A 27,288-nucleotide genomic window follows, 5' to 3' on the forward strand; every position below is an offset into this window, starting at 1 on the left:
TCCTTCAGCTGCCTAATATTTCAGTGAACTTGCAGCTCACATGCAGGTGGTGATATCTCGGACAGCTGTACCTAGTGGTATTCGTGACGCCCCAGGAAAACCCAGTGCTCCACCTATTGCTGCGTTGCTTTCTGCTTCAGCCTGGCTCAGCACCGCTCGGTGTGAGCTCCATCTGAGGAGCCAGGCTGTGCCCCCAGCGATGGCAGGCAGCCCAGTTTGGAGCTGCTACTCAGCAGTAGTGCCCGGCTCACTTTCCTGCTGGCTGCTGCAAGCTGAGAGCTAACCTGACCTGTGGCTGGGGATCCGTAAGGATACGGCTGATCCAGGCTTTCAGCAGCCGTACAACGTCCTCCCTCCTTCCCAGCAGGAGCCGTCAGGCACGCTGCCTCCTGCTACCCCCATGGCTTCCCCACAAATGAGACAGAATCCATCCCCAAACTGTCCTGATCTTGTCCTGCACCCCTAACTTCATCAGGCCCAATCTTCAGGACCTGTGCTTGTTCTAGACCACTGGATTATTCATTTTTCTGTTGTTGTTGTTGTTTTTTTCCCAAACTTGTAGCTATACAACTAGAGAGACAGACTTCTGATAGCTCTCTCAACCCTTTCTATGTTGCTTGAGTTCATATCTATCTCTACTAACAGTTACTGTGGTAAAAGATTGTCTCTTTGCCCTTTTTTCTCCCCATATGACAGTGATATTTAAACATTTTTTGGTCACTATGAAAGTGACGTAATTTAGAGTGACAGGATATGGGAAGAAGTATTAAAGTATTTTAAGGGTTGGAGACAATCTATCTGCAATTTATTTGATGTAAAAGAGCTTCTTAACTTTTCCTTTAAGTGCCTTGAGTCTTGCAATCTTCTCCATTCCATTATATTCAATTTAGACCTTTCTTTGTAATATTTCATATCTTTAAAAAAATACATGCTTTTAAGTACAATTACATTTCTGTAATGGAGTATTCCTAAACTTACTTGTATCAGAGCAATGAACACTAGAAATTCAGATGTGGTTAAAAATTCATCTTTGTTTTTGAAACAGGCTTTTCCAAAGTGGAGGCGGATATAAGGATGTGCATAAACTTGGGGGACAGGGGAGAAGTCACTTATTTAAAATAGAGATCTGATTACTGATCAAATTATCGCAGCTGTGAGAAATACAAAAAGAAATGTAACTCACAAATGAAGAACAGGTGCTTTGATTAGCATTCTCTGGACTTCTTATTGCAAGTAACAGCAGAGGCATTTAGGAAAGCCATTTAGGACAGAGGCGATAACGCAGACATCCCTGCTGTATTGCTGTCCATAAGGTACTCGTTTCTTGGGCTCTGCTGCCATCTCATGGCTTTAATCGCTATTTCTGAAGTCAATCATTTTAAATTGCTTTCTGCGTGGCTAATTCTGCTTTAGAAGCAAGTGTTTCTTTCATTATCAATTGTTTTTCAGTTATAGAATTCTAGGAAATGACTGAATGTTGGAAAGGAATACTGCGGGTTTTTCTTCTCCCCTCCCAGTCACAGGATCCCCTGCTCGCCAAAGAGATCAATTTACCAGTTAGTCATGGAATGAAATACATCAGAAGGGCTAAATAACTTTATTAAAGTTATAATTTTGAAAACACCATTTAGTGAAGGACAATAGCAAATGCTGAAAAGAGTGTTTTATTGCTATAAAGGCTTACTTAAAAACAAGCCATCTCCAACATCCAAAAACTAAACAAATCTGTATCTTAAAAAGTGAAATATGGGAAGAGACAAACAATACTATAAAAAAAAAAAAAAGTAAGCCTTCCACTGGTCTAAATAAATTATCTTTAATATAAAGAATTTTCTTTAAATATATTAATACTTACGTATTTAAAATACCCTAAATGTAACTTAGCTGAGTCACCCTTTACGACATAATATAGCCAGATCTGATCATACTTTTTTCATATAGAAATACTTGCCTTATTTCTAGTGTATTTTTAAACATTAATAAGTAGAATAGTGTAACATTCCAAGCAAGCAAGTATCTACAGAGAAAATGCTTTAATCAGTTATGGGGGGAAACACCTTATATTAAATGCACAAAAGGTGATTCTGTGGAGTTGTCAACATGGATGGAGTCATTGTAAAACTGGATACCTGAGTGCTAACTGAGCAGAACCCTGCATTTTGAAATCTGAGCTAAGAATAACTTTTTTCTGAGTATAGGAGAACTTATGAAGTTCATAGGTATTTCATTCATGTCCTAGCAGAACGCTGTTTTTGGCAGTCACTCCTCTGTGATGTATCAATTAAGACATATTTCTGGTATAAAAGTCTGTGTTTCTATCTAGAGATGGACAAGAATTTGAGCATTAATTGTATACTTTGAAAGTCAGTGGAAAAAAATACTCAGTTCAACTGGGACAAGATACGTTCATTTTTTTTGGCTTCTACATACAAAAATAGAGACACTATATACACACCTAGCTGGTGAAGAGACATCTGTGGGTTAACAAACAGGGTAAAGTTGCAGTATTTAAAAATAATAATGGTAAATAAATACACATTTCCTAAGTTCACTCCAGATAAAATGAAGTTTAGTGAGAACAGCTGTGTAGGGTTTTCTTCTGCTGGTTGAAGAAAGCAGTGTCTTTCTTCATATTAAGATCTCAGATGAACAGGATTTGTATGAGAATGTCATGAGTCTAAGTCACATGGATTCTGCTATGAAAGGGCTCTGTACTAACTGAAGTGCCTCTGCGGCTTGTCTCCTGCTGCAATATTCTGCTTACTGCTGGTAAGGAGCTGCTCCTTCCATTTTAACAGAACTTGAAATCAGAGGGAGAAGGAACAGGCAGCTGAGTGAGTGTTATCTTGCAGAAGACCTGAAAAGCAGTAGAAGTTCATGTCTGTTGCTACAACTTCTACCTGGTGTGGAGGCAACAGCCATTTAGATAGTATGCATATAGCTAATAAGAGATGAAAGAGCTCCTTTTTCCTTTTTTTTAAGGACTAGCATTTTTGTCTTTTTCATTTAAAAAAAAAAAAAAAAAAAAAAAAAGAGCAATATTACCTTAATGGTTAAAACTTGAAGTGGAACTGATTTTCATTGTGGTATTCTGCCACGTGTAGCATTAGATGTACAGATTGGCTGGAGCCTTTTCATGGATACCAATCATACTAGTTTTTTGTAACAATCACATTTTTAATCTCTGTCTTGTTTTTGCTTTGCTTTTAAGCTGTGTCCCTCTTTGATAGAATTATATTTTTAAAATTACTGTCTTCCTACTTTGAGAAAGCTTTTAGGAAGTCAGAAGGGCCAAGGCCCCTCTGTCCACCTGTGGTGGGCCGGCCACAGCCAGCAGCCAGGCCGCCCCCAGCTGCTTGCTCACCTTCCCCTGGCCCTCAGGCAGCTCTTCCTCAAACCACATTGGGGTGTGTTTGAGGACACTTCCAGCTGCAACTGTTTTGGCCTGGTGAGTATGGGTGGCCTGGCTACCACTGGTGTTCCAGCAGAGCTTGCTGAGGACATCCTGGAGCTCACTGTGGTGCTCCACAGGTTGCAGTCCCTTCAGGGGTGTGCCTGCTCCACTACGGGGCACCTCATAGTGCTCTGACCTTGTTGTTCTGTCATTCCCATGTTCCCTTCTCCTCAGAATTTTCTGCCTTCTTTTGAATGTGTTTTCACAGAGGTACCACAAGCTCATCCAGCTGTGGTGTGCTGCAGAGCCGGCTGGAACCGTGACTGGCACAGGTCACCTCAGACCACCACGCACAGAGGGCACCCAAGCAGATCCCCACTTCCAAAACCTTGCCATTTATACCCAATATGCCATATAATTCTGCCCCTGTCCTTGCACATGCAGGAGAAATCCATCATCATTCACAGACCCAAATACTTTGAGCTTTACGTGGAGGTTTACTTTCCACGTGTATTTAATGAGTTCTCTTGCATGACACCTTCAGCTGCCTCAAGATCAGGTGACATAGATATGGGATCACAGTCGAAAAGTGCCACAGATGTACTTAGAGAATTGTTGTTACCTATCTCCCCTGAGAATGGGCTGGAAAACAAAGATGTCAGGAATTGGCCTATGCTCTCAATGTTGTTCTGGTGTAAACGTGTTGTGAAGGGAAAGAGAGATTCCTGCAGGGTGGGATTACTGTTATCTCCTGTTTCTATGCTGTTTATTCCCCTGAACACCTGAAGCTAGACCCTCTTCTTCCAAAAAGAAAGACCATGACTATGACTATGATAGTTAGGATGATTCAATTTGCAGTCTCCTGTTCCTGACGTTCAGTGTAGGACGTTCTGTGTAGAAACAACGGATCTTCCTCTGGAGACAAAGTTATTATGAAAACTCTGAGGTATGTGGAGCATCTGTAAATGGGGCAGATCCACCAGGGTGCTCCCAGTGCTGGAGATGCAGCTTCTGTCACTTCATCCATTGATGTAAACAGCAGTGTTCATTGGAAGAGCCTCCAGAATTAACTGACGCTGGTACAGCTGAGAAGCCAGGCTACCACCTGAACACCCAGTGGAGCATGCGGTGGTTGTGCAGGTGGAGTAACAAGTCTCAGTGCTGCTGATTCTTCCTCCTGCTTCTTCTGGTTAATGTGCTATTTCATGTCTTTAGGCCACACTCTCACTTTTGCTTCATGCTGTGTGTTGCTTTGCAAGCTTTGGAAAGCAGAGCAGTAGAACCCTGGCTTTGCTGCATCACAGTGCCTTTCATTAAGGTACACAGCATGCAAATAATTGCTGCTGCTTGGCTTCTGAGTGACCTCTGAAGTAGGAATGATACTCCTAAACTTCAAACCTTTTGGAGCTATCTGGAAGTCTTTCCCTACCAGGATAGTATGCTGCCTCTTATCTGAATTTCATTTCCATTTTATGCTTTGAGCTGAAATTCAGTAGGTCTTATTTCTTTAAATCCAAGCCTTCAGTCGCTGTTTGAGTCTCTGAGCTAAATCTCACATTCTGGCTATATAAACTACATTTGGTATCTACATAAATGTTATAGTTCTGCACCTCCTCCCACGCAGCTAGCACAAGTGGAGGCTCCCAGCCAATAATAATACTTCTTGCAAATTGTTTGATTAGGATGAGATTTCTTGGATAAGGTACTGCTGCATGATGAAGAGGAATCTCTGTCTCCTCGTCTATCAGCCAACACTGACACAGATTCCTTTGTCAAGACTATCCCCTTTTCCTCTAATACTAACACTTTGCTGCAAAAACTCACTTCATGATCTGTGTTCTGCAAGAAATCAGTTGGCTGTGGAGGCAAAATTGTCATCAGATCATCTGAAACTATCAAATTAGAGGGAGCCAGTCCTCTTCTGCCGCCTGTCAGCTCTTCCTCAGAGAAACCAGCCTCATCCGTGCCTCAAAAGGAATAAAGCTTATTCTCTAGGTATTAGAGGAAGCTCTGCTTCAGGCTGCTTTTTAGGATCATCAGAAGGATCACAGCTGTATTCAGCTAAGTTTTCGGTTAAGTTTTGCTGGAGATTGTCTTGGCGACTCTACTATTAAGGAACACTTTTGTTAATGGTTCTCTGTATCCTTTATTGTCCTTCTTTGAAAGAAGGAAAAACCTAGGGCTGTTTTGTACAGAATCTGATTCTGAGGCACTTACATGGGATGCCAGGGCTCTTCTCAGAAGTGTCAGAGTTATCTTTAATGCTATAAAGATCACTGGAATCCTCCGCCGAGGTCTGTGCCATGAAAGAACATGCAATGTGGCAGCTCTTAAATTACACATTTGTGTTTTCCCTCTTTTTCAGCTGTTCAAGTTCCTGAAATGGTGACTGATATCATTCTGTTTGATTCTGATGCTGATTCTCCAGTTCTTTCACCTGAGCTTCATCACGTTCCCTTTTTGCTGGCCGGGGTCAGCCCACAGCAGTGGTTATTTCCAGGCCCCGTGTGCACCAGGGACAAAAAGGGCACAGAGGAGGAGCAGAGGTGGGATGTGACGGTTGGCTGACAAGTCCAGGTCGTGCTGCTGTGACTCACCAACAAGAGAGGTCAGTCTGATCTGGGAACGGGGAATTCCCAAAGCCTGGTGGCTACTCTGAGTCACTTGCCTGAAGAAGCCTTGCTTCCTGTCAGTCTTTGTGCACCTGGATGTGAAGTTTAGCCCGCAGTAACTCTAATACTAGAGAATTACTGGATCTGCTGTTGTTCCAATGCAGCTCATTGTACTAATGAAACAACATGGATAATTGTACGACTGATTACTGTTTGTTACTGTACTGTTATTTAGAGAGAAACAACTTATCCCTAAAGCTGTTGGCCCTGTGTCTGTTACCCAAACTGTAATGCTGCTGGGCCATCTAAAACCCTTACACTGGGACAGCCCCATTCTCATCCCCCACCCCAAACTGGGACAGGAGAGCAACTCCTCAAGAACTAGGACCTGCCCAGCTTTGGAATTCAGACGAGACCTCAAGATATCTGCTGTAATGTACATTTCAATAATCTTCCAAGCAATGGCACACGCATTTACCAGCCATCCTATCTCCTGAGTTATTTGGAGAGGGATGCACCACTCACTTCTCAGTTTTTTCAGTGAGAGATTTGTCTTTGTCACTGTGATACTGAAGAGTTTCTAGACCTGTGGGACCTCATCTCTGGTTCAAGGTTATAGATGCTAATGCAACTTGAACAGAAGGCTTGCGTTGCTAGCAGTCTTTCAAGTACTGGGATATTTGCAGTTCATGGTGTAGCTGCTTTGGTAGTTCGTATGCTTCCCTCACCATCTGTGTATCGGTTTCCAGCAGCACACTTAAACAGTTGCTATTGAAACATGGTGTAATTTGGCAATGATTTTATTAAAGCTGTTTTGAAATGTCTTTCTACCCCCACCTTGTCAGAACAGTTATGCAGTTATAAGGGAAACCTTCCTCAAACTGTCTCACAGCACTGAAGAACTGAGCTGAGACACTAGGGGTGAGTGAGGTTTGAGCTGAGCTCCTGCCTGCTGCAAGAGCAGCAACTCGCAGTGCTTTTCTCTACTTTGTGCTCATTTGTGCAGTGCTGACCAGGGCATGGATACAGGCTCTCCCTTTTTTTTTTCTGCTGTTACGCTTCTTTAGAAAGCAACTTAAAAACATAGTGATATATGTGACTCATTTAAATAAGCCAGTTGAGTTATTTACATAAGTCAGCTGGGTGTTACGTGATCATGGATGGAAGTGGAAGTAATTCAGAGTTAGAAATTGGTCACAAACTGGTAAATGGTATGTGCAATGCAGTGTTAACTTGATCCAGATTCTGTTAAGTTTACTCTTAGTACACAAGAAATCAACAGAGCTCTTTTTTCCTTTTACCTTGGAGCAAAGGGGACTTAATGTATTTCTTTTTCTGTAAATAGTCAAGGAATCTTGTGTTTAAGAGGAAAGGGTTCCATAAAGGGCAGAATCAATTTAATAATGTACATAAAATACAAAACACAGGAGGAGGAAAATGAGTTTATAATTAGTTACTAGATGCACGATAGTTATCATATATTTGTTCTATCACAATATGTAGTTGATTGCTCTAAAATGCTTATCATTGGAGATCTAAGAGGCTGATGCGACAAGAAAACCTGTGTAAAAACTTAAATTTGTTGGCAACTGTACAGGAATATAGGGTAGAGGATTCTCAAAAAAAAAAAAGTCTTTTTATTCCATTTTAACAGTTCCAATTTAGAGCCATATAATGATTTAAGACATGAATTATTTTATGTTTTTATCTTAGCTGCTTCTGAAGGTGAACTTCACCCTTGCAGACCACAGGTAGATCCCTTTATTGTGTTCTGAATTAATTAATTAACTTTCGAATCTGAATTTTGTCTCTATTCTGCAAATCAGCATATTTCTCATATATTCAAGTTGTGCAGACAGACTTAATACAGCAACAGATTTGTGAAAACTAAAGGGGAAGAGCAAAGGGAACAAAGTTCTGTTTGTTTCTTTTGTTTTCTTTCAGACGGTCATTTCCTAATGGAAAATATTCACCGAAATTTTCTTTTCTCTAAAATTTTCAAGGATTGGGCTATGGTTCACCTGTTCAAGCTGTTTACACAATTTCTTTTTTTTTTCTTCTTTTTGAAGTTGAACAGTTATGTCCCTTATCTAAATAGAAACAGATCATAGAAAATGATCTTAGAAGTGGGCAGGCATAGATGTAACATCTGCCAGTCCCTTGAAGACATCACAAGACAAGTGCTAAAACCTGTCTTTTGGGTACTCTTGTCAATTAAAATGATACAACCTGGAAACAACAACAACAAGTTCAAAAATGCAGAACTGTCTGCAAAAGTCAGTATAAGTAATGACCTGTTCTTGTCACTAGCAGGGAAGTAAGAGGTATGATTGATGAAATTCTGTCTGAAGGGAAATTCCTGTTACTTCAGTATTGAACAACAGCATTGCATGACTGCCAGTAATTGACATGCCGGAGAGATCCAGCAATATGAACGTGGTTGCTCAGCCCTTGCTAATAAACAAGGCATCATTCAACAGTGTTGGCATCACAGCATTTGCTTTGTATACAGTCCAAAACTGGACACTGAAAGGACCCAGGATGCTGGTGGCAGGTATGTGAAATGTGCACAGTTCTGCCTAAACTTCTCAAACACCTTGCTGTAATAAAGGATTTCCACATCAAGTGGCAGTTTGTGAGGACAGCTACACTCAGCAATGATTTCTTAAGAACTGGCTGGGCTATTGTTAGTTATACTGTGGGTGGTATTTTTTCTTGTCAAAGGAAATGCGGATTATCATAGTAATTATCCCAGATATTTCTGACACTCTTACAAGCTGTAAAAATCATGGATTAAAATTATAGATAGTAAACGCAGATTTCCCTGTGCTGCTTTTAGTATTATCTTTTGTGCATGGACGCTACGTGCCTCTGTGCAGGTATAGGCAAGGGCCTGAGTAACTCTTCTGAACAAAAAAAAATTAATACTTCAGACTTACGCTGGTCATGGAAAATTAAAGAATTGAATTAAGATACGAATAGAGTTCAGTCACATCAAGATAATAACTAAAGCGGCTTTTTTTTGTGTGTATGTGTTTTTAGAGATCTGTAAAATAATTTGCAAGAACTGTTCTTCCAAGTTACCATGGTATCAGACTTAGGTATTTCTGAACTTCAATAGCATATAATCTGAGGTAGCCCTTTTATCAGACCAGAATTCTTTAATCAATAGCACCAGCACCCCACTTCAGCAGCACATCGCTACTCCTTCGGGTCTCTGCATTTCTGTTTCCACGTTGTGTGCACCTGCCTGACACACCTGGAATTTCTCCAGCTGGCCAGCACACTTGCTTGCTTTACATCTGTCCACTACTTCAGCCGGATGGTCTGCCCCTTTCATTTAGCTTCCTCTGACTCCATTTTCCTTGAGTAAAATGGATGTGGTAATCTTTGAATGTATCACATTCATTAGAGTTATGATCTCATTTTACATTATGATCTTCAAAGATGTTTACAAACTATTTTACAACACCCATATGAAGTGGTGAGTACTAAGTTGGTTCCTGTATAGCTTATTTCATTAACAAACATTAAGTGGGTTTTGGAGCAACAAGTACTATATAAATGCAAAATATTTGTTACCAAATAGCTGTTCAGGGAATAATTTTTCAGAACATACACCAATGAGCGTGTTGTTCATTACGATCAACTTTTGTTGCATTTTTGAGTTCCTGAAGCCTTCTCTGATAACTACACCTAATTTTTTGTCTGAGTCTGTAAAGCTAGTTTTAAAACTTGGAGACTTTTTGGGTGATAAAAGTGGCGTTATTGTAGAACAAGTGTCCGATCAGCTGAGGCCACTGCCTGACGCGAGGGAGGGTGAAGGGGAAACAAGCTCCCAGCCAGGGGCGGGGCAGATCTTGGAGCATCTCCTGGGAGCACTGGGGCGAGGGAGAACCCCTTGGGGAACAATTGAGGTGCCTGAACCCGGAGCTGACAGCGCTGGGGCTGCACCTCAGGGGCTGCCCCCCGCGGCCTGGCGCTGCCGCCTCAGCCCCGCCCCGCCCCGCCCCGCCCCTCCCCGCCCGCCGCCCCAGGAAGCTGGGTCCCGCAGCGCCCTGCCCGCCGCCGCCATGCATTGTGGGGCGGCAGCAGCAGAGCCAAGATGGCGGCCAGCAGGAGGCTGATGAAGGTAACAGCAGCGCCGCGCCGCCGCGGGCCGGGGGGCGCCCGCCCGCCGCCGCCCCCTCCCCCTCAGCGCCCCTCCGGCGGCCGGGGAGCCCCTTCCGAGCCCGGCGGGGCTCTCACCCTGCTCCTCGCCGCCGGCCGGGTCGAGTTGGCCGGGCGGGGAGCAGCCGGCACCTAGGCCGCGGCCGTCAGGGGCCGCCCCGGCTCCCCCCCCCCCCCCTCCGCCGCCCGCCGGGCTCTGAGGCGCCGCCGAGGGCCCCGCCGAGAGCCCGGGGCTGGGCGGGGGCGCGGGGCGGGGGCCGGCCGGGTCCCCTCCCGCGGGGGGCTCCCGCGGTGACTAAGCAAAGAGGAAGGGCCGGGGGGGAGGAAGCGCCGCTGCCGGGACGCCGCGGGGAGAGGCCGAGCCCCGGGGCGCTGCCAGGGGTCGGGGCAGCGCCGGGAGGGAAGGGGAAGGACGGGGGGAGAGGGGAAGGGGGCGAGGAGAGGGGAGGAGAGCAGAGGCGCCCCGGCCTTTCTGCCTGCCCCAGCCCTGCCCCGGGCAGCGAGCGGGGCTCCTGGGCCGGGGGGGCTCTGCCCGGGGGGTGCCGTGCTCGGGGGCTGCCGGGGGGGGCTCCGAGTGAGGCCGGGGCTTATCGGTGAAGTCTGGACCCGGGTTCAGCACTTTGCTCAGACGCGCCGGGCGCGGTGATGTTTGCGTCCTCAGCCGGCGGCTCGCGCCCGAGTGCGGTGCTGTTTGCAGCTCGGCTTCGACAAAGGGAGCGTGTGATTTTTAAACCGACGCTTCGTCTGAGGGGCTTGTTTTGTCATCGTCTTGTTTGAGAGCTAAAATACTTCTTAAAAACAAAAAGATACTGATTGTCCCCAAAAGGTGCAAGTTTCTTCTGTGTGTTGTGTGTAATTGCCAATTCATGTCACAAGCTGTTTGCAGTGGAATTTGCCTAGGACACGCGTACTTAGTGGCATAAAATCTGGTCATCTGTAAAATGCTGTGGCAGTACCCTACAGTATTTGCACGCCTGGAACATAAATCAATGAACTTTACAGGCTAGTGCTGTGAAACGTAGGGGAAGGACCCTCAGACTGTCAGGCAGTGCTTTAACCTGATTAAAAACCACCTCCCTGTGGAGTGCAACGTAACCGTGCACTAGGATTTGGCATATATATGGGTGATTCTTTTAAACTTAGCCTTTTAATACAGGGCTTAGAAGCATCTCCAAGGATGCAGCCCCCCGGTAGGGCTGGGACTTGGCTGGGATATGTAGATATTTGAAATTGTATTTCCTTAAGTGTGCAAATGCTTAATTAACCATTGAAGCTCAGTCACTTTTGAAGAAAACAATAGCTTAGTATTGCTTCCATAAGGGTAGTTTTAACATTTTAATTGTGTTATGTAGCCATCACAAATTAAATAGTAAATACATTATGTGCAGAGTCATTCATATATATTGAATCAATAGGAGTAAGCCTTTAATTGTCCTTAAGGATCCCGGTGAGATGACGTTCATTTATTTCATTTTTGATAGCAGTTGTTCTTGTCACAGCTTTAGAATCATCAATATGTCTGTTCCTTTGTACTCAGATAAGGTTCTTTGTTTCAGATAAACTGAACTGTTGTTAACTATCTTTTTGCAAAGCAGTTTCTATGCTAGTTCTGAAAAATCTGTTAATTGTTGAAAAAGAGCATTGCTACTTTCTTGTTAGAGGGGAAAAAGTGTAATTATTTAAAAAAAAAAAAAAAGCACAGGACATAAAAATCCAGGAGGTGAGTAAATTGTCCTTAATATTTATAGTGCCTCTTGCTTTTCAACCCCCGTTCAGTTTCACTATGCTTCTTAACCATCAGGTAATACTTTAGTTTTCCACTGAAAGCATACCGTAAAAATGACTTTTGATAATGTGATGTTCTTTTCTAGAAAAACAGTGTGGCAATTGCTCTTCAGAGGGAGTGGTTTAGGAAGGAAGGAGGCATTGGTAACTTCCCTCTTACATTTTTACTTTCATTTTTATTGCCTTATATTTATGGACTGTGTGTTGTGCACTTTTCTATGCGAGTTCAACAGCTGTGAGATGCTTTATTGTGTAACTTGTCAGTGCTGTTAAATAGGCAGCTACCTTTGTGCTTTTTGCAGGGTCCAACATGCTCTGAGTCTTCATTCATCTCGGTAGGAACAAACCAGAGCTCTTGTGCAGATGATGTAATGCGGATCTCTGCAGCATGGTGTTTTGCAGGTCCAATCTCATCTGTATCAACCTGATACTGTTGTTTAAGTTCTAAAGTGGAAATTCATAGATCAGCAAATGACTTTTTAAAGTCTTTCACTGTTAAAGTTTTGCAATATTGAAGGGTATGTGGTGTTTATTTCTCAGGGCCATAGAATGATGAGAGATGGTAACTAAAGGAAATAGTTTTTCAGCACGTCACTCCATTTCCTAAAGCAATTTAGGATAAGCATTAACTGTCTTTCTTTGGGCTAAATATCAAGTTTGTCTTTGGTAGCTGAGAATAAGCTTTGAACCTTTTATAGGTCACATAAAATAAAGTAATTCCCATTTCTGTAGGTCTTGCCAGCATTTTGAAGTACTGTAATTTTTTCTGGGTGCGTGTCATGCAGCATAGTTACTCACATTAATCACAGTGGCACAAAGATTGGATGTAGTAAGTTTGTAATAACATGCTACCTGCCCACAGAAAACTGGCAACAGGAGCCTTGTTGCCACCTTGCAGGTGGAAGTGGATGTCCTTTTCCGATGGTGGAATCTTCAACTCACAAGCCTCCTTATGAAAGAAGTACTAAAAAAAATCAAGTCCTAAAAAAGTCAAGTTGTAACATGCATAAGATTGTCTTGTTATATCGGGCTCTGTGTGCACAAGTTACATTTCATGGGCTGGAGACCTTATTTATGGCCTCCTGTAGCTTTATGCCATTGACTTTATACCATTGATTAGTCTAACTCAAGTGTTCTCTACTGTTTTTTCAAGTCTTTCCAGGAGCACACCTAGGTTAGTAAAAATGTGAAATATTCATAGCTAATGAATCACGTTCCACCAACATTTGAGGTGGAGTTTTGATCTATGAGCCACCATTACACCTCTTCAAAGAGCCACAGCTGTCAGATACCAGCTCCTCATGAAATGTGAGAGGTGGGAATAAGGCAGTCTTCAACAAGGGTTTGTTGTTTTGGATCATCTCTCGAGGGGGGGAAAAAAAAACAGGCAAATACAGAGTAATTAGATTTAGGAAAGCAGCATAGCTTTCTCTTTCAGGGGAGCTGCTTTGCTTCAAGACCCTTTCTCGTAAAAATCAAATTGTCTCCAAACACTTCTGATGGGGAACACAGATCTCCAGGAGACGTGCCAGAGATTTCACTCGAGTGCTTTTCACAGTTGCCACCCACTGATGTAAAACAAGCCGCTTTCCATTGGAGATCTGGAACTAAATGATATGTGGAGAGGTAGTGGGTAGTTGCAAAGGGAAGGCTATTTCGGGGCTGGATAGTCATAGTACTTGGGGTTTGAGTAGCGTGTGGTACCGACACGGGCCTTCAACTGGCATTTTTCAGCAACATCTGAGAAGGCTGGCTGCTCCCGGGCTTGGAGCTACTTCTTTGTGTTCATCTGCAATATGAGCAAGCCAAGGTTTCTGTAGGATCCATGCTTTTGTTCCTGGCTTTTAGATATCAAAAGTATTTTTAGCATTAAGAACTGAAAATAGATGTAAATAATAAGTAACAGGTATTTTCTTCTTGTTGTTCTCACTGTGCTGCCATGATTGCATAGGCAAACATTTATGCAACTATTGAACTTCATGATAAAACAGAAAAACAAAGCCACACCCATGTACCTGCTGTAGATGGCCTGCAATCTGCAGTATGCTGTGGTCTTGTAAACAGTATAACCATTCCAAATAAAGGTGTTCTAACCAACTTCGCTATTGAAAAACAACTCTACATGGATCCAGACACTGGTCCTCAGTAACAAGGGAAGTCTGGCTTTGAGCAGCTATGGTTGTCCCTATGGAAAAGTGAGAATACTGATTTACTTTCCTTTTTGGAAACTGAAGAGTGGCAAAAGGATTTGTAATCAACATCTTAAGAAAACATTTCTGAATAAAGATCAGATGGAAAATATTCTGCCAAAAAGTAGAATTAATAAATAAAAAGCGTGTGTATACAGGCTGTAATGTCACAGTGGAAACTTAATAATAGCTCCTATAAGAGCTAGAATCTGTTTTGTTTTGTTTTCCATTATACTGGGTTTTAATGTGTGTTTTTGTTTTTGTTTTTTGACCTTTCTCAGCAGTATACAAGATTCAGAGAGTAAAATTGGCCAGCGCCTTATCAGTGCTTTGGAGCCTTGTTTAACTTTGTCACGCTTCTCTTAGAGATTCTATTTATGACCAGGTAAACAGAAATTGTAAACACAAGACAAATGAGGTTTGGAGTTGTTTCAGTAAACTCGTTTTTCTCTGTGAATTTAATAGCATTTTGGGCTTGATGCAGAACTTGGTGAAGTCAATATAAGCCCTTACCCTACTCCCATATCTTGGATTAAACTCTTACCTGGTGTTAAGTCTTCACTGTGTTTTCATACCAGGTTTGTTTCTTTTTAGACAAGACCCCAAACTTCAGAGATGCATGGGCAAAGCAGTTTCAGGCCTGTGTTCAGAACCATTTTTTCCTAGTCCTGGATGGAATTTAGAGGAACTGGGAATTCTAAAAATTATTAGAACAAGAATACATGGATTTAGGTGTATACTTAATATCTGAACCTTCTTTTTAAGAGTTGAGTACGTTTTAAGCTGATGCCACTTAATTTTCTTCTTCATTTCAAACATTTTATTTTCAATAGCATGTAATCATTTGTGCTGTCCAAAGCTAAAATTAAAATTTTAACAATTTATTGATTGATTATATATGAGAAGGGTAGCGCGTACTTGTAGGACTGCCTTCAGACCAGTTATTGCCTCTAAAACAACATTTTCCCCTTTTCACGCACTGTGTGTAACACTTTCTCTGAACATCTCCAAACTACAAACATCCTGTCCCAAGGGAGCCCCCTGAAATAAGAAGACATTTCTGTTTTATAAACGGGCAAACCAGTGCAGGCAGGCCACGTGCAAGGTTGATAACAGAGTAATGAAAGATGACTTAAATTCTTACTGCAGTGTTCTAACCTCTAGTTACACTCCTTCTGTGCGCCTTTAATTATGTTACTTGACAAAATTAAGGGGTAGAGAACGGGAGTAGGAATTAATCCATTCACTGTCTGCCTAAACTCCTAAGGGTTATTTTAAAGTAAATATTTGAACTATATCCTTTAACATCATCAAGTAATTTTTGTCTCTTTGGACTTACTCAAGCTCATGCTAAATACAGTATGAACTTTTAATCTGTGCTGTTTGATGGTATTTAGTAGCTCATTCACTCCTAACTGTACGTGTATGCTTTAGTTGTGTCTGCCTCTGTAATTCGGAGGCAATTTAGATCTTTATTAGGGGTTTTGTCAGTTGCCAGAAAAAAAAAAAAAAACACAAACACCCCCTGTGCCCTTTATAATCCCGAGTACTGAATCTCTTATCACTCCTGATGAATTACACACAAAAAAGAACCTAAAAATATGAATTGCAAATATAGTATTACACTGTAAATACACTTCTAGGATAAATTGGAACCCGTCTTAAGCAAATAATTCATGCAAGTCATATCTGTGTGAGGAGAGGAATTGCTGAGTTTATACTCCTCTGCTTCCTTTTTCAGTTATTAGTTACTACCTCAAGACCCAAGGCAGCAGCAGAAGCACAGAATGTAGTCCCAGTGCACCGCAGTAATTTACCACTTCTTTGATTATGAAAGGGAACTCCTGCATAGGCTTAGCAAGTCATTTTAAAAGAGGAAGGTGCCCTGAACACGGTTTCTGCTTGCTCTTTGCCCTAGTGTCTTCCAGGCTATTTAATTCCCTCTCCCGTGTGGTGGACTTGAGGGAAAACAGGGAATAATTTTTTGCATATTTGTCGGATTTTTTTTTTCTTCCTTTCATGCAACTTTTCCAAACCTGTGATGATAACTTCCACATGGAAGCTGCACCCTCACTGGGATGTTCTGGGGATTTCTGTAGGCTTCCATATACGTGTAACATTTTAAATATATTGACTAGAAAATATCTAAACCCGTTTTTCTTCCCATGTTTTAGAGGCAAACTACTTGTGTTGCATGTTTATTCATGCTTGAATGCCTTATGGTTAATCTGGCTTGTTTTGGTCCTGGTGTTTGGCGTGTTACATCTGGTGTAGAAGGGGGTTTATCCCTATTACACCCTGTGGAGGGGTTGTTTGCAGGCCTTCACAGTTCTGTAAGTGTAGACAGCAAGCGGCTTAGAGCAGTGTTGTGAGTTAGTTCCTTTCCTGAACCAGCCAGGATGAGCAGTGTTGGTCAGGTCATTCGTGAGCTGATGCTTTGTGCAGTGAGTGTTCAAAGCCAGCTGTAAAGCAGCGTGCAGATTTGCAGTTTCAGAGGTCAAAAATGATCTCTCATACCTGTGATAACAAAGGTTATTTTCATCTGGGTAGTTTGACTTGCTCTGGATCCCTCTAAATGTGCTTCATGGGATTTTTTGTTTCCGTATGTTTTCCTGCATTAAGGAAATAAGATAATCCTCTTATCCTTTAGAAAAAGCAAAACAACAACAACAAAAATGTCTGTGATATTGCACAAATCTAACAGCAGTAGAATTTGGGGATTAATCCAGAGATCCTGCCTGAGCAGCTGGTTTTAGTGTCATGGAGATTGCGTTGGGCATCAGTTCAATATCCGAGACACCAAGGTTAAACTGTTGTGTTCTGAGTGTGCTCCTGCTTTCAGAGGTGCAGTGGGTGGAAGTGGAAATGTTCATCTTCTAGTGTGTAGCTGTCGTGATTTTTTTATTATTTGCTTTGTGCATTTGGAAATCTTGTTCCCCCTTTGTGTTTGTGTTTTATCATGTTGCTAAGTTTATGCAAGAGATCACTCCAAGCATTAAATCTCTGCCAGGCAGATGCAGAAAAGGTTGTTCTATGACGAAATACGAATATTTTAGCCAAAAAAAAAAAAAAAAAACATTTACCATGAAACCTGTTTTGTTTTGTTTTTCCAGCATACAGTGTTTTTGGAGTTCATAGTTGGAGTTCCTATCATAACATACAGCCTAGTTTCACGAATGTGGTTGCACTCAGCAAAGAATTGTGTGCTGGCAGAGTGCACAGAAGCAACATTTTTCCTAACGTGTGTGGCCATACAGGCATGTGCTTCAGTCTTGAAATCACCGGGAAGATTTTACGTTTCACTGGGGATGACTTGAATTCAAATTCACTTAAATTCTCATTAAAGGTCAAGCTCTTTAATTCAACAGCAAAGGCCTATCACTACTGGGTTTAAAAATAATAATTACAAAAAAAAAGTGGAGCCTTGAGGTGGTTTTTTTTGGTCTTAAAGCTTCAAGATGAAATACTCTGGAAAACAGTAGGGCTTATAGGTGACTTTAAATATAAAAATAGCTAAAATATTTGTTTTGGTGATAGATCACTAACCTATCGAAAATAATTTGACAGGTGATTGATGGGTGCAGAAAGATGCTTTGTTCAAGAGTGATGTAGTTATAAAGAGTGGCATCTTAATAAATGCTGCTAACTCAGAGGTATGAACCAAAGATGAAGAACTCTTCTGAACTCTACTTGAGTTACTGATCTAAATAAGTCTACCTTGGGTTGGATACTTTTCTGGATTTGCATCAGTTTAAGTTGATCTAGCAGGAATCTGTTAGTTTTTGGTTGAAATAATGGGTCTGATTAGTGACTTAAGTGTTTAAAGCTGTTATGGAGTAATTCTTCCAAATCAATAGTTCTCATTCAGAAAAGTCCTCAGTTGCACTTGATTTTTGTTATTTGCTGTTATCAAAGGCACTGATCTGCATTTGAGATGTAAAAACAGTTAAAAAATATACTTTTTCTTATACTGCTACTTCATTGCATGTATAGTGGTGTTATTAACAAAGCATTTTTGTATCTGTGACCTACCAAAAAACAACTATTTTAAAATACCCTGTCTCAGAAAATTTTACTTCCCACAGGGGCAAAATTTTCTGTTTTATGTGGGTTGCCGCCACTGAAATCTCAATATTCTTTAGTATCAAAGAACCCACACTGACCTGCAAGCATTCTGAAATGTTGATATGAGCATCTTGTCTGATGTTACTATTAACTTTCGCTTACACTCTGCTTGTTTTCCAGGAGCTTGAAGAAATCCGCAAATGTGGAATGAAAAACTTCCGTAATATCCAGGTTGATGAAGCTAATTTATTGACCTGGCAAGGGCTTATTGTTCCTGTGAGTATAGATGGTTCCTTATTCTAATGAGCTTTAAAATAAAGCAATGATCATTTGTATCACAAATGCACAGGTTAGCACTGCTGTTAGTGACTGTTAGTGCTGTTAGTCTTGTGAGGGTGCAAAACTATTTCTTACTGCTGTAAGAACTGGCTTTCGGAGTTCTGGTTTTCTGGGCATTTAATGTAGCCCTAGACTTAATTCTTGGTTCTCTTTAGACTTCTCTGATCTTAGGCAAATACTGTGACCTTCCTGTCTCATTTTACTTGAATGTCCTGTGTGGTTTTATTCTATCCATGTGTGATTACGTTAGTCGGTGTTTCTCATAACTCCTGTGAAGAAAAATCCATACGTAATTGAAAGAGATTCTAGACCTCTCTGATCGATACCTGGCTGGATGCTGCACAGCTGTTGGCCTGGTCCAACAGACAGCTGCAACTGGCAAGGGCTGGGGCTCAGTGATGGCACTGGGTTACTATGGAAAGGTTTTGTAAAGGGGAGGCAGGTTCGTTTTGTGGTTTGTTACGTTAATCTGAAAGTACAAAATCTACATCATTGGATAAAGTCTGAATTGTGAATACTTTGTTCACTTCTCAATAGCTTTTGGTGTGTGTTTCGGTTTTCAGTTTTTTTTTTTGGTTGGTTGGATTGTTTTGTTTGTAACTGACTGTATTTCTAGAACAAAATTTAGTGTTGGAAAAAGTTTGATGCAAGGAAAAGGTTTGGATTCCCAGAACTGAACTCTTTAAATTGAAGTCATGTGGATTTTCACCTCCTTTATTTTCCACAGCCATGGCTCACGCTTACTTAGTTACATGAGCTACTCGAATGTCTGCAGCAATAGAAGCCATGCCAGTAGAGCATCAGTTCTGCTTTTCCTTTAGTACAACCTAAAAGGTCTCCTGACCAGCGTAAATCTGTCTTTTTAAAACACTTTGAAACAGTCTGGCAGTGCCTGTGCTGTGTTAGCTGAAGGGCATTCCCGAACTTGGATCATACAGTCTCTGCTGAGATAATTGCAAGGCCTTTGAACTTGAGGTACTGTAAAACAGATTTAGTTTACTCTTTACATGCATTTCTGCAAATAATTCTAGTGGTTGAGCTTATTCTCGCAAATAAAGAATGCAGGATTTGACACTAGGATTTGGCATAGCTGAGGAACAGTGTGCTTTGTAAGCCACTCCGCTCTTTGTGGTTCGTGTATAACAGGATAGTGTTTTGATAATACACTAATGTGGCTAATAAAGCAAAACACCAGAAAGTTTATTCCTGTTAAAATTTGCAGTACATGGTGTACTATTTCTAATGCTTTCTGCTCACCAGGGTATGAGCATGAACTTTGTTTTCTTTGCAAAGATTCACGTTGCAAGTGTTCGAGCATCATTGCAATGAGCCACACTTTATGCTTGCCTTTTGCTTTATGCTGTGCCCTGTTGCAAGGGCACATAAATAGATTCATTACTGGTGTAGTTAAGAGGGAATTTTGTCACGAAATCTACGTTTATTATAGTAATTAATAATTATGTGTTGTAAGTGTTGAAAGAGTAGTATAGATGACTATTCAGAGGAAATACTAAAAACGATGCTTTCTATGAAGCATAATATTTTAGCTATTGCATTCTTGGGGTTGGTGGCTTAAAAATGTCAAATACAAACTGGTTGCAAGTATAGGTTGTTTGTTTTGTTTCTTTTCCTGAGTTGTTGCTTTTGAAGTTTTACTTGCTGTTTCCATTTTTGTTCTTGGTAAGGGTTTAATGACCTACTACTCATATTGTAGTAGGAATAACTGGTTACTGATCATTAAACTCTGTAACTAGGCATTATTTTGGTCAGTTTCGTTTAACACTTTCATTAAGATATGAAGGTTAATATGTTAGTTCTGCATGTTGATGCAGAATTACTGTGAAAAATACTGCTCTAAAAACCTTTATATATCATATTTTGCTCTTTGCAATGACTGTTAGTTTTCCAGAGTGTTCAACTGAGACAGCTTGTCAATGTGTTTTCCTGTTCTAAATCCTAGAATAGGGCACCGTATGTACCCTATGTTGGGAAGGTACACTGTTTGTTTCAAACACCAGTACAAGACTTCAGGCTCCTTGCCCTTTTAAGAGGGACTGTTGGTGTACCATGAATTTCATTTTACTTTGTCCATAGCAAGCAGTTTTGATAAACTTTTGCAGAGTAAAAAAGAGCAGTTTTGATAAATTTTTGCAGCAAAATACTCCAGGTGAATGTAAGTCAACTGCTTGTCATCTGTGTTTCACTATAATTCTGATTCTCTCCCTTGTCAGTATCAGAATAAATGTAACAAACTATTGGAAATGAGTTGCTGGAATAGTTTGTGTTTTGTCTATTGAAAAGATGAGCAACCCTTTTACATACATTTTTAGTTAAATTTATTGGTGAGTTATAGTGAAGAACTGTTCTGACTGAAAGAGAGCCAAGCAGGAAATGGATGTTTTTAAGCCAGGTCAGTTCCTGTATCAGTTCATTGAACATCTTCACAATTTCTAGCATGTGGTGGAGGTAAGAACAAGTGAACAGGGTCGGGGGAGAGGGCATTAAATGCTGAAATGGTCGCTATGACCAGAAAGTTACCTGTTAAACTTACCAGGCTTTTATGATTGCTTTGATAAAAAGTGATTTTAAGGCACTTTACTTTCCTCTGGCCTTGACTCAAAAAGTTGTGCTTTATTTCTTAGAAATGCACAGCCAGCCTTCCCCACATGGATGAAACTAAAATAAAACTTCAAAATGCTCCTTACCCCCAAATATTGGTAAAGCTTTTTTTAACTCGTGGGTGAGTTTGATTGAAAGAAATTATCTGATGGGTCATGAAGGATCTGTGTGATTGTACTTAACACAAACTGGAAACATTCAGTCTTCAACTGTTTTTCTTCAAGTATCTGGAAAGGCTTCATGACAGTTTTTTGTTTTCATTGCAGAATGGCATTTTTATCAGCTTGAAATGTAGCAATAACTTATTTTTCTTCTGCCTTTCTCTGCAGTTACTATTTGAAACAATATCAATAGTCTAACAGGTTTTCTAAATGAGGTTCTAGGCATTGTTTTTTTCTGTTACAGCAGGAAGATCTGCTTTGCCTCCTTCACAGTTCTTTCATCGTACTCCTTCAAACATGATCTGATAACAGTGGGTGCTAAAACTGCATACGAATTCAGAATGTTCTCATCAGCAGACGCAGTGAATATCTATCTTTAGTACAAATGAATGCTCAGCAGATTTTTATGTAGTCAGCACAAAAAGGTTCTCAGAATGTATAGGGAAATCTGACGAATCAAGCTGCCTTGCTGTTCGAACCACCATGTTGCGAGACACACAAAATAACTAGGTTTAGAGAAACCAATTTCCTTGCCAGATTTCCTGTTAGTGTCTCAGAAAGGGTTTACAATGCTTTTTTTGAAATACAAAGGTGTGGAAATAAAAGTACTTACTAGATAGATCTCTGATCATGGAGTTAATGGTATTGGGTGCTTTCCTACCAGTAGAAATGTCAGCCTGCTTCAGAACAGTGATAATTCTCCTTTTCCAGGGTGAATACAAAGATAGAGGTTGTAGTGCTTCTTTCTTCCCAAATTGGTTCTGATGTTCTGACACATGGACGTGTCAGTGTGCTTAGGGAAAAAAGTGCTTTAAAACGAGGTCATTTGATAGATTGAAGCCTGGAGCTTGCTTTTTCTTAAATTTTGTTTGTTAGAATATGCTGCATTCTTGATTTTTGTTACCTTGTTGCAGGACAATCCTCCATATGACAAAGGAGCCTTCAGAATCGAAATCAACTTCCCAGCAGAATATCCATTCAAACCTCCTAAGATTACATTTAAAACGAAGATCTATCACCCTAACATCGATGAAAAGGGTCAGGTTTGTCTGCCAGTAATTAGTGCTGAAAACTGGAAGCCAGCAACCAAAACTGACCAAGGTAGGAGTCCATGGGGGAAAAAAACGGATATTAAGAGACTTTGCACTGTGTGTTTGAAGCTAGTAGCATTTCACCTTGTCAGGCAGTGACTGCTTTCCTGATGTATCTGTTTCCATAAGCTCTGCATCATGAATCACATGATGTGAGCACAGTGTGCAACTCTTTTGGAATCTCATTTTGTTATTAGAACATAAGGTAATGACACTGACTTGTGGCATTTCCACCTCCAGGAAACCACGAAACTTAATGACTGATGAGTTTATTAAGGTGGTAGCTCATGGTATATATTTTTTTTAAAAGTCATTTCTTTTGGTAGTCAGGAGAGAATGGTGAGGGTATTCATGTTCATGTTTCATTTTAAACAGTGACTTTATAATCCAGATGTGTCGTTTGCCTTGCTTGGTTAAGCAAAAACTGAATTATAACACAACTCTTAGCTCTTAAAAGGTCACTGCTGTGAGGTTTAGTGTGTAGAGTGTCTTTGGATAAGAATTTAAATATTTTAAGGTAAAAGTTTCATCGGGTCCTTGGCCAGACTGAGAGTATGAAATGAATAGGCTTCGTCTGTTGTTGTTCCTGTTGGGGTGAGAATTTCTTTTTTTTTTTTCTGGCAGGGAACGAGAAATTTGATATTAAGTGATTACTACTGTACACTTTTAAAAAAAAAAAAAAAAAAAAAAAAAGGCAAGCATTCTTGCAATAACTGCATGTTTTAACAAGTTGAATGCAAATCAGTAGCAGTTTAATCCAGTGCAAGAACTTCAATGGCACTGATATGTCTTGGTCTGTAGGAAAACGTATTTCCATCTTCCAGGCTCTTTAGGATTATTTTCATGTGAACCTTGTTCCTGATAGTAAACAATGCTCTAGTTAAGATTTCTTTTTCTGTATATTTTTCTATGCTAATAAAACTACTTAGTTTGCACCATCTCACCCCAATGACAAAATAAATATATATATTTATGTGTGTGTGTATATACATATATACACACATAAATTTATTTTGGAAAAGAATGAGCAGTTGAATGTTGGGGGGGAAGTGGGGACAGAAGCAAAAAGAACCTGTTAAGTAGATAGTGAAAATCTTGCAATTTGTTCTGGATTTTTCTTAGAATATGTAGGACAAAGATCCTTTGGAGAAATGAAGTTGAAGCAATGTGTAGAAGGTTTCTGTGAACAACTTAGTAGTTGTCTTAACTAGAGAAAGCTAATAAGTTGAAGGAAAGGAATGACTTAATGGCTTCACCTGGCTAGAAGTGTGAGTTGGTGTCAGCTGGAACTATTGAGGAAATCATTTGTGTGTGGGAAATAGTGTTTCCTGAAGAAGTAGTAAAATCCTCTTTTTCTGAGAAAAGCAATACAAAGTACCTTACAATTAGAATTTGGAACAGATCTTGGGTACCAAAATATTTCAAATTTCTCATCCTGCTGTTTTATGGTCTTCCGTGCATCTTTTTTCCTCTTTAAGAAGTCATTTTAGTGTCAATGTCTGATGTTAATTCATCCTTATATGAGCCTGCAACAATATCATTACAGCCCTGCTTAAGTGTCTGTCCCCTCTTCTGTAGGACTGTTCTGCACAGAAAAATAAACTTCAGGTTGTTTGCTGTGTAGGCCTTTTTCTGGAAATAAGGCAACGTTATTACTATGGGTATCAAAATAATTGATTTTGATCAGTTAAGTGTCACAGAATAGAGAAATGAGGTTTATCATAGATCATCAACTCATCTTTTGTATAGTGTTTACAGTTGAACTTTATTAATTTAGCTTAATACTAAGACTATGGTGACAGTATGGTATTAAAATGCTGTGGCTGTTGAGACAACTACTGGTTTTAGGAATTTAGGGAATTAGGAAAAATGCTATTTTTTCCTGGTTTGTGGGTTAACTTCCTATAAAGTGTTACTAGATTGTTACAGTGTTTTATTATGTTTTACTGAGTGAAAAGGGTTACATACAGGATTGATCCTAGTCTGGTAAGTAAATACTAGCAATATGATGACAGTTTTCAGAAGTACAGGACAGGCAAATTGCTGTGAAGTAAGCTAGTACCAGTTCTGCATTCCTTAGAAAGTTTGTTACAGTTTAAACTCTGATTTATGTTAAGAAAGGTTCCTGCTTGGCAATATACTGACAACCTTACTTCTTGGGAGTTTGTTTTGAGAGGTGTGTCCCTCCTTTGTGTCAGGTAAGGGTAGAAATGAATATGAGTGTGAAGAGATTTGTGCTCTGACAGAAGCTGCTCTAGAATCTACCAGAGTGATAGGTACTGTAAGAACTGACATTGCCAAACCAGGGAGAATGCAGTTAAACTGGTAGGCAGAAGTTTCAGAACAAACAATAGCACCTGACTTTCCATACGATGTGTAGTTCTGTTGTGGAGCTCCCTGCCACTGGATGTTGTGGCTCTCAGAATTTGATGCAAGTTCAGAAGGAGGCTGGCTGTGGTGTGTAATGTATGCAGTTAACAGGTGTGGTACGCTTACTTTAAGATATCTTGGTACTGCTTTGTGTTGCTCTCGATAGCCCAAACTTACTTCAAGTGGAATGTTGTTGCTATTCTTGTACAGAGAAATGCGTCTTCTGTGTCCTGTCTGTAGGCTTGCCCTGTTACGTACCTCCCTCTCAGTGGATGGGTATCAGATCTCAGGATTGTTGTAACCAATTTAGCTTTAAATGGTCATGAGAATGTATATGAGGAAAATGTAGCAATAAATGTCATCGTAGTATGTGAGGTTCATTGTGTAAATGTGAAGTGCGATGCAGTTATTGTAAGAATGACTTCCTTTGACAGTGATGAGGAGTGCTGATGAAATAGTTGTCAACAGTAAGGTAAAAAGCATCTTACAGTTCTTACCCATTTGTTTTCCGCAGTATCTCTCTACTAGGAGATATATTTGGCAGTTCAGAATAATGACAAGACTTGTCTGGTGTTTGTAGGGGAGGTAAGAGTCATAGAAAGATATAAAGCTGAAGAAATGGTTTCCCGAAGCAGACCCAATTACAACTGAATGGTGTAACTCATTGTGACAGGTGTCAAGAAAAAATGCTTCACAATGGAGATCCCAGTGTTCTCTTCATCCAGTCCATTTTAGATGAGCTTGTCTGTGAAACTTCATTTCCTCCTTAGCTGTGTGAAAAGTATTTCACAGATAGGATGCTAATTACATGGGAAATAATTTGAAGTGCATTTTGATCTATGCTGAAGTAGTTGATTTTGCTTACAGATAAGATTTTCTGGTACCCATTCACTGTATCAAACTCAGTCTTGGCATACTGCTATTTTCTTATTGGAAATTTTGGCTTATATTTTGATATTAAAAATGAACCATCTTAGTATCTGACAATATTTATACTTCTTTTGACAGTAATCCAGTCCCTCATAGCACTGGTGAATGATCCACAGCCCGAGCACCCCCTTCGGGCTGACCTAGCTGAAGAATACTCTAAGGACCGTAAAAAATTCTGTAAGAACGCTGAAGAGTTTACAAAGAAATATGGTGAAAAGCGACCAGTGGACTAAAATCTGACACAGTTGATGTCAGCAACGTATGATAGAAGATCGGAGCAGTGCATTTGAGACACCCCGTAAAGCAGGACTCTATGGAAAATTGACAAGTGCCACCTTTCGGTGTTAACTTGTGGCTGTTACTAACTTTCTACAGTTTTCTTAATCAAAAGTGGGCTAGGTAACCTGTAAAGAAAGGATTAAAAATTTAAGATGTTCTAGTTCTGCTTTCTTTGTTTAAAAATCACTGCTTCAATATACTTTAAAGTATGCTGTTTTCTTTTTCTTGTCAGAATTTATCAAAAATATCTTAGACTTATATTCTGCCCTTAAATTGAAAAGGTTGTGGCTGTCATTTCTTTTTTTTTTTTTTTCCTTGCAGTTCCCACTATCCTGAGTTCACTTAATTCTTCATTGAATTTTCTCTCCTTCCCCAAACTGATGTCTTAGAAAAAAATATCCCAGTTCTGGCAGAAAATGATTGAGTGTTTGGCAGTTTTGTTTACTTTTCTCTTTGAACATTGCACTGTGCTTTTATGGGACTTGCTGCAAGTTCCCTTTAACTTCAGTTTGTAACATAATAAACAAAAAACAAACCCCACAAATACAATCAGAAATAATGTCCAGGTCTTATGTAAATCTGGCTGGTGTTACCACAAAATGTTTATTAAACGGGGAAACCCAAGTTTCTGTGTGCGTGATTGAATTAAAATATGGCTTATATCCTGCTTTTGGAAAACTATGGAAAAAACTAATCTGTAGCAAACAAATAGTGGAATGTGATTACAAACTCCTTTCACTTCTATTCTTTATGCCTATGCAGAGTAGCTAGGAAAACATGCACAGAACATTTGCTACCAGTTCCAGAAACTGAGGACCAAGAGGTACCAAAGTAATAAACTGTTCTTGAGTCAAAAGTCAGTATTTTAGAAATAATTTTGATTTTAGAAATTATTTTGAATTCAAATACTAAATCTGTCAGCACTGCTAGTTATCTGAGTATGTTTTCTCATCAGAATGCATATGGAACATCTGTGCTTTAGGGGATGGCACTCATGCTGCTTCCCTGCCCAGTTGCTGTACAGTTCTTACTTAAAATAGTATGAGAATAGGATTAAGCAATAAACTGTAATAGAGTACACTTCACTACTGCTGTTCCTATGTTTTAGAAATACACATTAGATGGTTTAATGACTACTTCAAGTATTGTTCTATCACCCTAACTTAATCAGGCAGAGCTCTTTTCCCTTTGCTCCAGGGCACGCCCATGCTGAAGGCTGCCCTTTCTGCTCAAAACTGAGCACCCTCTATTCCCTGTATTGCTTTTCTTCTGCCTGCCTGTCCT

The 27,288-nt window shown here is 40.3% G+C and overlaps 1 protein-coding gene and 2 long non-coding RNA genes across 3 annotated transcripts in view; all 3 read left to right on the forward strand.

Annotated features, from left to right (window-relative positions):
- The window catches only part of LOC137865749 (uncharacterized), a 28,848-nt gene extending 22,018 nt beyond the window's left edge, over positions 1–6,830 (forward strand). Inside the window, exon 4 of the long non-coding RNA XR_011102069.1 lies at positions 5,760–6,830. This is a non-coding gene — a long non-coding RNA (uncharacterized lncRNA). The remainder of the gene's footprint in view (positions 1–5,759) is intronic.
- A 3,174-nt stretch (positions 6,831–10,004) lies between these two features.
- On the forward strand, positions 10,005–26,628 carry UBE2L3 (ubiquitin conjugating enzyme E2 L3). The gene is made up of 4 exons (XM_068701116.1): positions 10,005–10,138; positions 18,396–18,491; positions 22,249–22,435; positions 25,804–26,628. Exons 1-4 carry the CDS (start codon positions 10,112–10,114, stop codon positions 25,956–25,958), a joined length of 465 nt encoding a protein of 154 aa, XP_068557217.1. The 5' UTR covers positions 10,005–10,111; the 3' UTR covers positions 25,959–26,628.
- LOC137865748 (uncharacterized) lies at positions 10,582–17,711 on the forward strand. Its single transcript, XR_011102068.1, has 3 exons — positions 10,582–12,363; positions 14,432–14,535; positions 16,213–17,711. It is a non-coding gene; the product is annotated as an uncharacterized lncRNA (long non-coding RNA).
- Positions 26,629–27,288: the final 660 nt, after the last annotated feature.

Source organism: Anas acuta, chromosome 17 (assembly GCF_963932015.1).
Source record: "Anas acuta chromosome 17, bAnaAcu1.1, whole genome shotgun sequence".
Classification (NCBI taxonomy): domain Eukaryota; kingdom Metazoa; phylum Chordata; class Aves; order Anseriformes; family Anatidae; genus Anas; species Anas acuta.